Raw genomic sequence first — 12,324 nt, 5'->3', positions numbered from 1 at the left:
ATAGCATACCTGCCTTAGTCAAAAGTAATAGAGATGAGTAAAATATTATTTTCCTTAAGGAAGCTCACAGGTTGGTATAAAATAGTCAAGGAAATTATTGATTATTTATCATGTGATAAAAGCTGTAAAACTTTTATCAGATAAAATGAGAGCATAAAGATTACAAACATATCACACAAATAAGCTTACTTTCTTTGATGATGCCTCTCAAAGCTCACATAAATAGGTGACAAATCCTCCTATAGCTATACAGAGAAGACTTCTGCCTCCACTACTACACACTTACCTCTATTAAATGTTTACTTTGTGTAAAGTAAATCTCCAAAATATATGTATTATTTCCAAACACAGAACAGAAAACTGGGGTAACACATTAGCTAACTTGCTGTAAACCTAGGTCTGTCATGCTTTCTACAACTCCACAGTATGTCCCTTTGTTCTTTCTGGAGAATAAATAGAAATGCCAATATGACTTGCTTATTAGTTATCCTCTAATTATCAGAAACGTGAGAGCTTGTGCCATGGATTTAAAAAGACTGCTATTATTTTAGAGAAAATTAGAAAACTTCTATCATCATTTGTTAGCAGCCCAGCATAGAAGCACAACTATGTAACCACTGTTGTAAAATATGTGATTTTTGGAAATTTACCATAGACATAAAATTAGGGAATTTTTAAAGCAACAGTGTTTTAAAAACTTACATATATAATCAATGAGTATTAAAGAGAAATTTTGAATAGTATTAGCTACATCGTATTTAGTGAACAATGTCATAATTATGGTAAGACACCTATCTTTCTAGATATATGAAATCACTATTGAAAATGGCTGCAAATTTTACAAAGGATTTTTAGGTCTTTTTTAACAGTTTATTTTTCAAATTTTCTACAATTGGTATGTATTAAACAGACTTATGGTTAATATATACCATTTCTGTATATTTTATGATTCAAATGTATAATTATATGGGTTCTCTCTTGCTTCTCTCCTCTCTCTTTTCCCTGTCTTCATATATATACCAAGCAGGGCAAAGCCATCATAAGTAAATATACAAAAATCTTACAGTCTTCAAGGAAGGTGATAAGAATGTTTACTTTTCACAGTTCATATTTTCTGAATTTTTATAACAGCATAAATTACTGACAAAATAGTGAAACGGTATTTTAGAAAAGAAATTCAGAAATTGTTTTAACAAAATAAGCAGGAAATATAACTAAATATATAAAAGCAGGTAATAAAAGTAATCAACATATACAGTGTCTTAATAAAAGTCAGCAGTTGGAGTAGAAATTACTATTCTAAGGTTTCCAGAGAAACCTAAATTAGCTTATGAATCGCTATATTTAGAAAGAATATGAAATGGAATATCAGCAATGTCATTGCAAGATTGTCTGCAATAAATAAAATCAGTTTTAATTGTTCCTTGGGCATCCGATCTAAGAAATTTTTCAGAAGTGCTAAGTCAAGTTTATTTAAGTTAAATTATGACCAATAAGAGAAACATTTTAACTAATCTTTATATGTTTTAGAATATTTATATATAAATCCATCTTGTGATGTAGAATATTTCTTGCTTTAGAGTATTATTTCAAATTCCTTCAACTAAAAATAATGACTATAATTTAAGATGATCACAGGCCATGATCTGGCATTGATTCATTTTATCAGTCCACTGGGAACTTTAAAGTCTAAATTTGTTTTCACAATTGCTACTTTTGTTTTAGCATCTTGAAGTCTTTCACAGGCTTTTTCAAAGGCAATCATATCCATAACAAATTTTTCTTCACAATGTCTTTTATATATTTCTTGAGATCTAAGAGGAGAAAGAAAGGTAACAGAATGAGATACTTTTAAATACTGAAACCATGGCAATCTATTAGACTGTTAATGATGATAACTAGATGTCTTCGAAATAGGCATATACAAGTGAGAAAGACAGAACTCCATTTATATATCTTGGTTATATCATTAAACAATATTCATATTAGTCTAGTATTTATGAGATATCTATAAGCTATAATTAAAAATTCTCACAAAGTACGGCTTAGATTTCCAAAGAGGCATCTAAACCACCCTATGTCATCACTTAAAATACATCTATTTAAGCCTCACTAAACTCAAGCTACTTCTTCAACTCTGTTATATGAACTGAATGCATTCCACCAAATTCATATGTCAAAGTCCTAACTCCCAGTATCTTTGACTGCGACTATTTGGGGATAAGGCCTTTAAGAAGTAGTTAAGGCTAAATGACATTATATGGGTAGGTCCTAATCCAATATAATTAGTGTACTTATAAGAAGAGGAAGCAACAGCAGAGATGTGAGTGTACAAAAGAAAGGCCATGGGGGACACAGGGAAAAGGTGGCCATCTACAAGTCAAGGAGAGAGGGCTCAACAGAAACCACACCTGCTGACACTTTATTCTTGGACTTCCAGTTTCCAGAATTGGGAGAAAATAAATTTCTGCTTAAGCCATGCAACCTGTGATATTTTGTTATGGCAGTCCCAGTAGACTAACACTCTGCCAAACCTGGGAAATGTCACAGGTCTTAGGAGATTTCATTAATTCATCCTTATTTATTCAACAATTACGTATTGTGATGCATGGCACTAAACTTAGATGCTGGAAACATAAATATAACATGATGTAATTACGTGAAGCTTATAAAAAGTTAAGAGAAATAAATGTATGTAAATATATAAAAGATATTATGGTTCATCATGAGTGAGGAAACACTTGAGTAAAAACTTGGTAAATATAAACTAGAGAGCAAGGAGGGGAAGACAAGAAAAGTTTAGAGTTAAAATAACCTTTGAACTAAATCTTGGAAGATGTGTGTTTTCCAGTCAGAAAGTGGAAGATAATTTTGTTCAAGCGATTTTTATAGCATGAACACAGTCAAAACAAAGGTAGAGAGGGTAGCACAGCTTGGAATGCTCCAAGAACTGACATCAATCTAATTGTCTGGGTCATACAGTCTGGGAAGCAAATTTAGGCCAGATCATAAAATACTTTATTTATGTGTAGGTATACTCAGAAATCTGAACTTGAGAAGAGAAAGAGAGCATTAAGTCTAAAACGCCTGCAGCCTATTGATAGTGTGATTTTAGACAACTTATTCATGTTCTTTCTGTCTCATTTTCTTCATTGTTAAGGAGATAATCTAACTCATAGGGTTAGTAAAGGACTAAGTGAGTTGATACACTAAAAATTCTTAGGTGAATGCCTAACATTAAATAATTCATTTCACTGGATGGATAATAATGACAGTCAACAGAAAGACATGTAGGTAGAGCAACAAGATGGGAAGAAAGATTAGAGTTCTGACTGGAAATGGTTAGTGTTAAGAGCCTAGTTATTCATGTGATGATGCCCAGGGTGTTGAATACAGAGAAGTGATAGCTTATAGTTAAGAGTACAGGTAGTAAAGCCATTCTGCTTGGCTCTGTAATGTATTGTTGGTGTGATTCTAGATAGGCTATTTAAGTTCTCTCTGTATCATTTTTTTTTTTTTCATCTTTATAAAGAGGACATTTCAACTCATAGGGTTTAGGAGGAAGTAAATAAACCAACAGTTTTAAAATCCTTAAAGGAGTGCCTGGCATTTAATAATCATTTTAGTAGTAGCTAAAAGTTAGCTACTAGTACTATAAGCCTAGAGATCAGGAGAGTAGTCATGTCTGGACACGTAGCAGAGTAGAAATCATAGCAAAGGGATCTTGCACATGTAATTAAGGGTACTAATTAAGTCAAGAAATGTACTAAAATAGCCCTCCTACAGATAAATTATAAGCTGTGAAGAAAATGTAAGTAAAAGAACTATTTAAAAGACTTTAAAAAAGAGAAATATGAAATAATCAATTATATTATTATATCCATGTATACCAGTGTCAAACAATTGGAAAATAAAATCAAGAAAGTGATTCCACTTACATTGTGACCAGAAAAACATAAAATATATAGACATAAATGTAATAAAAGATAGGCAAGGCCAATACCTAAAAATGATAAAATTTTGCTGAAAGAAATTTAAAAAGACCTAAAATAATGGAGAGTTATATCATCTCAAAGATTAGAAGATAATATTACTATGATGTCAATTTTTCCCAGATAGATCTACGGATTAATAAAATTACAATTAATAATGCCAAGAGCCTCTATGATAGAAATTAGAAATTAACATTTACATTTGTTTTAAATATATATTAATTTAATTCCAATTTATTCTAAATGTGTTAAATTTAAATGTTTTGAATTTATTTAAATTTAAATTTATATGAAAATGCAAAGGTCCTAGGACAACCAATGTAATCTTGGGAAAACAGAACAAAGTTGGAATCTCTATTTTCCAACTCGCTGAACAATTTACCCATAAATGTATTGGCTTACGACAACCACTTTATAATAGCTCATCATTTCATTAGGTCAGAAGTCCAGGGATATTGTGGCTAGCTGGGTTTTCTGCTTAGGTCTCACAAGGCTGAAATCAAGGTGTCAGCCAGAGCAGTGGTTCTCATTCAGGTCTTAGGGTCCTCATCTAGGATCAGTGGTTGTCAGAATTCATTTTATTATCACTCTTTCCCTGTGCTTCCCTCTATTTTTAAGTCAGCAATATCATGTAAAACGCTTATCATACTTTGAATCTGATGTTCTATCTTGTCTCTGTATTTGAAAGGCTCATGTGATACACTGGGCCCATCTGGATAATCCAGAATAATCTCCTTATGTTAAGGTTAATTAAGCAATATCCTTAATTACATATGTAAAGTCCCTTTACCAACACATTCACAGGTATGCTATCTCATCATATTCATAGTCCTGGGAACCAAGCAGGGAATGAAATGATATCTATCTTCTTGGTAGCCATAATTCTGACTAACACAGCAGACTTACATTACTTGATTTTAAAGATTATAAGAATTATAAGAGGAAAGATTATTAACTTTTAACAGGAAAATGAAACCTAATCATGAGACAACAGAAAAGGAAACTGTGGTAAGTATAAATTATATAGAATTTTATAAATATGGATATAGGAATTTGAATGAATTAAAGCTTGAAGTCCTAAAATGTCTGGGAAATAGATAAAATACATTGTTGAGAAGGAGATGCCATAAGTGGTGTTTGATTAGAAAGCTGTACTGTTGGTGAAGATTTTAAATGGCTCTTGTAGGTAATAGGAGAAAGAGTAAGCAATTGTGGGAGCAGCTCAAGTTGGAGACCATAAAATTAATATTGGCATAAATCTATGGGGCATTGATTTCTTCTAGACGTTTATATCTGAATACAGAAAATGAAGATAGATAGTTGAACTGTTGCAAGGTAAGGGTTGTAAGGAACATTTTAGCAGAATCGAGGCAATGAAATGAAATAACTTTAGAGATACTGGAGAGAATGAACAAACAATAATTGAATTAAAGAATCCCGGAGCCTATACTAGAAATGAAAATATGAAAATAAAAGTGTATAAAGGAGGTTATTTGAAGGACAGGGGTCACCATATATTTGAAGGATATGTGTGGTGAAAGTTAAGGAAGAAAGGAGTTGAAAAGATAGATTTTAGTTATAAAAAATATATATAGGAGCTGAAGATTTAAGAAGTGGGGCAGTTCCAAGTGATAAGAGGGTCTTTATATGTGTCTATGGAAATCAGTTTATTAACGTCAGGTAGGATAAAGATTGTCGGTGTCCAAAAATGCCAATATTAGGTAATTGGGAGGGTTTTCTTATGAATTTGGAAGTTAACAATGATTATGGCAGAAATTGGATGGAGAGAAAAAGCTTCATAAATCAAAAATGATGTAAAGACCGCAGCAAATTATGACGGTAGTATGGGAGATCAATTGATGACCAAATAAGGACAAGTTGAAGATGATGTAATTGTATAACCACTTTATTTTCTAGCTCTTCCATGCTAAGTGATACCCTACTTCAAAATGGACACCCTGCTGTCCTGGCCTGAACAGTATCATCACTTTCTCAGAGTATAGACATGAATATCTTAGAAAATCCATGACTAGCTTTTATCTGATACATAGATTCTTCCATTTCAAAGTCTATCTTTAATTAATGCTTAAATACTCCTGTGGGTATTTTATTAACTTTCTAAATCAGAGATTTATGGTTCCCCTTTTTTTCTTTTACTCTTTCTCATTCCACAAAGCAGGATTAGGGAGCTACATTCTCAATAATGACTTCACTAGTTATTGAAATTTATTAGAATGCTTTTAGGTCAAGAGAATAAAGAATCATCAGCCAAAACAGTATCAGAACTGAAAAATTTCAGAAGTCTCCAGTTAGATTTCACTTTTTGATCATAGCTTCTTTCTGTATATTGATACCTAATCTTTATTTGAAAATATTTAGAGTTAAACTCAAAGATGCCTGTTGGGACATACTACTCACAAACATTGCCGTATTCATATGTGCTCTACAGGTTAATACTTTTGTAGTAGCTTAGGAGAAAAGATAATTCAGTTAACATACATTAGGATGCTTGTTTGAGTCTGTATTCTTTAAAAATTAATTATGGCCAGACATTCAATTTACTGTGAAAAAACTAAGCTGATTAAACTAGATTGATTTGCACTAGATTTGTATTTCAATACATCACACTAGCCTTCATTTCTTTTCCAAATACTTTTTTATTATACTAATAAATACCTAGTTATAAAAAACATTTCCAAAGCACACACAGACACACACACACACATACACACCACATAAAGTGTACACTAAAGAAAATGATTTTAAATTTGGAGGGGGAAATACATAATAGTTTTCATACGTAATAAAGTATTACATAAAACACATCAGTAAATAGCTTAAATTGCTTATAAGTAGGAAAAGGCAAATGCTTTTTCTTATTTGAAACTCCTTTCCAGCACAAGCTTTTAAAAATGATGCTATTTAAAAATTTAAATAAAATAAGCAGTTCTGAAGATCTCTAAGTGTTTCTATACAAGCCTTAAAGATGTATATACATAATTTGGCCATTTGAAATACCAGTAGGATAAAACTGTGGCTGATCAACTTCAATCTAATATCAGAAAAAAAAAATGTGTGAAAAACTTTGAAAAGGTAAAATAAAATTACTAGGAGTCCTGGCTAGTACACTCTTCAGAACTATCTGTGCCTTTCAATCTCCTTGAACAATTTTACAACTCTAAGAAAAACTATGAGTAATCCAAATGATTCTTGTTTATAGAGATATAAATAATTGTGTTCAGCTAAGTTACGTTTGATTATTGCCCAGTGAATATTGACTAGTTTTGCACCTATCTGTGAATTTAGTTTAGCATTTTTGATTGCCAATATCGATATAGACATAGGAGTAGATATAAACATAGACATAGATATAAAATAGATATATATATAGAGAAATGCTCTTTGAATTCTCGTAACTGATTTATTCTTTAATGAGTTAAATGATATCTTCGGCATGTGCTCATTTTATATTTATAAGGGGCATGGTTTTATGTTCTTAAAAATGTTCCTTGGCAATTAATAAAATTTAAATTTACTAACTGTAGGTTAAAATATTTTGTCAACAAAGCTCCTACTTTACCAAATTTGTTTTAAAATTTTAAAACTTTCACCATAAAACAATTTCTCATTTTTGCAATTGTTTGAGAAAACTTTGTCTAAAGTGTGTCCTAAGAATTATTTTCTGAGATAGTTCTTGAAAGGGAAGTTTTATGGTAAAATACATGTATAAAATGCAATATATCTTTCTGATAAGAATCCTAATGGTTTTTACTGCACAACTATCTACTGGGACTTAGAGGCTTTTTAAAATCAAGTTGATGTTTCTCAAGCAATCGCACCTTCAACTATTCTTCATAAACCTTCTGCTATAGGTACAGGAATATTCACAATCTCCTTGATCTCCCCTAGCTTTACCTATTTTGAACTTTCCAACTTTGCTTATCCTCTTCTCCTTGCCTCACCTCTCTACTATAATGGTCTCCCTTCATCTCTCTGCTTTTCCAATTTGAATCAACAATTGTACTTCTCCCACTTCTATTTTTTATAACAATTGAAATGTATGCTTATGTTTGCCACCGGATGGTGAGTTCTTAGAGGATCAAGAATATCTTATTCATCTTTGTATGGCAGGGCAAGGGATAATTTAAGTGAAGTAACACTCTGGTTTAGTTAAGCCTTCTCTTTCAAGGTTTTGATTTTGGAGTAGCAAAAAATGCTGCCCCCAAATATGGCACATTGGCACACTATGTATTTTAAGCTGAAGGAAACTGAGAAACTTGCAGAAGCAGAAAGACTGCTCTGAACTCCTGCCTCCTCTTTTTTAAACACTGTGACAAGTGCCATACTTTAAACCAGAAGGGAAAGAATATTACATAGAAAGGCCAAGAAGAATCTAAACAAACAGGCCGTGCTTGGTACACCTCATCCCCAGTTCATTACCATTAGGTCATATCCTTTTTTTTTGTTCCAATCAAAATTTTTTGTTCCAAACAAAATTTTTTGTTCCAATCAAAATTTTTTGTTCCTTTTACAAAATTGTCTATTCTTCATCAAACCTAGGCATAAAAATACTTTTCCCTGGGTCTTCATTTTAGAAAGCTTCTAGGTCACATAACATTTTGATGAAATAAATTTGTTATGCCTTTTTCTTGCTAATCTGTCATTGTTATAGAAGTGTCGGCCATAAACCTATTTATGTACCTGAAATTTTAATTCTCTATTCCTAGTGTTTGTGTTATTGCTGATATTATTATGTAATTCTGTTAATCTCATTGCTTTTTGCTGTATTTCCCACCTCAATTTTCAGTTTCTTGGGCCAAATGATCTTTATGTGCCTACATCACCTGTTAAGAGAACTCTTCAAGAGCTAGAAATGAATTACTACTTGAATTATTTGAATTGAAGGTAAGTACTACTTAGTAGAAGCATCAATGATCACAGAGGGACAGAAAAAAATGTGCAGGACAAATTTACTGCCATGAATTAAACACTTGTGCTAAGAAGTTTACGTAGTCTAATGATTAGTGAAGCTACTTTTGTAACTTGGTTAATTACATTTTTACTCTATGTTTAATATTTTTCTGATTATTTATCTTCATTGTAAAAGCATTTAGAAAAAATATGCATTGCTTCTTATTCTAAATGACTTATATATTAAGCACAAATACATAAAAAACACTGTCTTCTCAGTGGTTGTTATATGACTTAAATGAGTTTATATACAGCCATTACTAATCGGGGTTCTCACCTATTTACCTCAATAAATATGTGTTGAATAAGTGTATTAACTAGGTACTATACTGAGCACTGAAATAGAAAGATGGAGCGAATAATACAAAGACTTGATTATTTTCTTGAGGGGATGAGGCCAAAATGGCTGATTAGAAGCAGCAGTGATTGGAGGCTGTCATCGAAAAGAACCATAACCTCCTGTGAATCCTGAACAGGCAACTGAGGGTAAGCAGGTTCTTCATCAAAACTGACTAGGGCCAGGTGAGGTGGCTCATACCTGCAATCGCAGCAATTTGGGAGGCTGAAAGGGGCGGATCACCCGAGGTCAGGAGTTTGAGACCAGCCTGGCAAACATAGTGAAACCCTGTCTCTACTAAAAATACAAAGAAGATCTGGGTGTGATGGTGGACACCTGTAATCCCACCTACTCAGGAGGCTGAGGCAGGAGAATCATTTGTGAGCGGGAGGTTGCAGTGAGCCAAGATCGTGCCGTTGCACTCCAGCTTGCACAACAAGAGTGAAACTCTGTCTCAGAAAAAAAAAAAAAAAAAAAAAAAAAGAACTGACTAGGCAGCTGGTGTGACCCATGGAAAGGAAGGAAGAGCAGTGTGGTGTGGTGGCCCACCTAAGAGCCACACGGGGCAGGGGAGGCCCCACGCCCCAGTCAAGGGAGGTGGTGAGTGTGCTACCCAGCCTAGTAAACTGTGCTTTTTCCATGGAACTGTGGAACCCAGGCATTGGAGGATCCCACTTGTGAATGCATGCCAATCTGCAGCAGAACCAGTGCAGATTCTCAACAGTCACTCAACTAGAATCTGCTTAAGTCTCCCATGGAAGGGGCAACCAGCACCACAGCTTCTGCTGCCTACTGTCTAAGCTGCCTGAGGTCCTTAGGGGAGAGGCACTAGCCAACACTGGGACTGATAGCTGCCTAACACATTAAGCTCCCAGGGCGGGTGTAGGGCAGCAGCCATCTCTACAGCTCCAGGCTATGCTTTTCCCCTGATGGAGCCAGGGAGGCTGGATGGCTTGGTCCCAAGAGGTATTCCCCACAGCCCAACACAACGGCTGTGGCAGACTGCAGCCAGCATGCCTCTTCAGGCCTGACCCATCCCTTCTCACTGGGTGGAGCCTCCCTGCAGGAACTCTAACAACTCCAGCCAGGGGCTCAGGGACAGAAGTCTGATCTCTCTGGGCCCAAGCCCCTAGGGAGAGGGGTTGCCACAGTCTCTGCAGACCAGCAGACTTGGCCTTTCCTCTTGCTAGTTCTGAGGAATCTGGGCAGCCTAGACAAATGGGTTTCCCCCCAGCAAAACACATTTTTCACCAAGGGATGGTCAAAGTGCTTTGTTAAACAGGTCCTGCTCCCTGTGCCACCCAACTGGGTGAGACTCTCAAACAGGGATTGTCAGACACCGTATACAGGAGCATTCCCATTGACATCAGGTAGATGCCTCTTGAGGTCAGAGATCCCAGAAGAAGCGGGCACCCATTTTTGCTGTTCTCCAACCTCCTCAAGTGACATCTCCAGGCGCAGGAGTGAACCAGATGAATAGGGCTTGAAGCGAACCTCCAGCAAACCTCAGCAGCCCTACAGAAGAGGGACCTGACCATTGAAATAAAACAATCAAACAGAAAACAACAACAGTATCAGCAAAAAAGAAGTCCCAACAAAAGCCCCATCCAAGGGTCAGCAGCCTCAAACATCAAAACTAGACATACTCATGAAGATGAGAAAGAATCAGTGAAAAATGCTGAAAACCCAAAAGGCCAGAGTTCCGCCTCTCCTGCAAATGATCACAATGCCTCTCCAGCAAGGGTGCAAAACTGGGCAGAGGATGAGATGGACAGATTGACAGATGTAGGCTTCAGAAGGTGGGTAATAATAAACGTCACTAAGCTAAAGAAGCATGGGCTAAGGTTCTTAACAAAGAAGCTAAGAAACTTGATAAAAGGTTAGAGAAGGTAATAACTAGAATAACCAGTTTATAGAGGAACATAAATGACCTGATGGAGCTAAAAACATAGCACGAGAACTTAGTGAAGCATACACAAGTATCAATAGGTGAATCAACTAAGTAGAAGAAAGGATATCAGAGTTTGAAGACTACCTTGCTGAAATAAGTCATGAAGACAAGATTAGAGAAAACAGAATGAAAAGGAATGAACAAAATCTCTGAGAAATATGGGACTAAGTAAAAACAAAAAACAAAAAGCAAAAAATAAACCTATGACTGATTAGAGTATCTGAAGAAGATGGGGAGAAGGGAACCAAGCTGGAAAACACATGTCAGGATACTATCCAGGAGAACTTCCCCAACCTAGCAAGAAAAGTCAACATTCAAATTCAGGAAATACATAGAACACCACTAAGATACTCCATGAGAAGATCAACCCCAAGACACATAATCGTCAGATTCTCCAAGTTTGAAATGGAGGAAAAACTGTTATGGGCAGCAAGAGAGAAAGGCCAGGTCATCTACAAAGGGAAGCACATCAAATTAACAGCAGACCACTCAGCAGAAACCCTACAAGCCAGAAGAGAAGGCATGTCAATATTCATCATTCTTAAAGAAAAGAATTTTCAACACAGAATTTCATATTCAGCCAAACTAAGCTTCATAAGTGAAGGTAAAATAAAATCCTTTCCAGACAAGCAAATGCTGAGGGATTTCAGCACCACCAGGCCTGCCTTGCAAGAGCTCCTGAAGGAAGCACTAAATATGGAAAGGAATAACCAGTACCAGCCACTGCAAAAACACACCAAAATATAATGACCAATGACACTGTGAAGAAACTATACCAACTAGTGTGCAAAATAACCAGATAGCATCACGATGACAGGATCAAATTCACACATAACAATATTAATCTCAAATGTAAATGGGCTAAATGCCCCAATTAAAAGACACAGACTGGCAAATTGGATCAAGATTCAAGACCCATTGGTGTGCTATATTCAGGAGACCCATCTCACGTGCAAAGACATACATAGGCTCAAAATAAAGGAATGGAGGTATATTTACCAAGTAAATGGAAAGCCAAAAAAAAAGAAAAAAAAAAAAAAAAAAAAAAAAAAAAAAAAAAAAAAAAAAAAAAA

At 34.9% G+C, this 12,324-nt stretch overlaps 1 protein-coding gene across 2 annotated transcripts in view; it reads right to left on the bottom strand.

The window, feature by feature from the left end:
- Positions 1-855: 855 nt before the first annotated feature.
- LRRIQ3 (leucine rich repeats and IQ motif containing 3) overlaps positions 856-12,324 on the bottom strand; it is a 171,672-nt gene continuing 160,203 nt past the window's right edge. The window contains exon 8 of one of the 2 annotated variants that reach the window (XM_023209437.1): positions 856-1,814. In XM_023209437.1, the coding sequence (XP_023065205.1) occupies positions 1,762-1,814 (53 nt within the window). In that variant the 3' untranslated portion in view covers positions 856-1,761. The remainder of the gene's footprint in view (positions 1,815-12,324) is intronic. The other variant, XM_023209428.1, reaches the window with a different exon arrangement.

The sequence above is a fragment of the Piliocolobus tephrosceles genome, chromosome 1, assembly GCF_002776525.5.
Source record: "Piliocolobus tephrosceles isolate RC106 chromosome 1, ASM277652v3, whole genome shotgun sequence".
Classification (NCBI taxonomy): domain Eukaryota; kingdom Metazoa; phylum Chordata; class Mammalia; order Primates; family Cercopithecidae; genus Piliocolobus; species Piliocolobus tephrosceles.
Note: the sequence above shows the minus strand (reverse complement) of the source record. Positions and strands in the feature narration are given on the sequence as shown.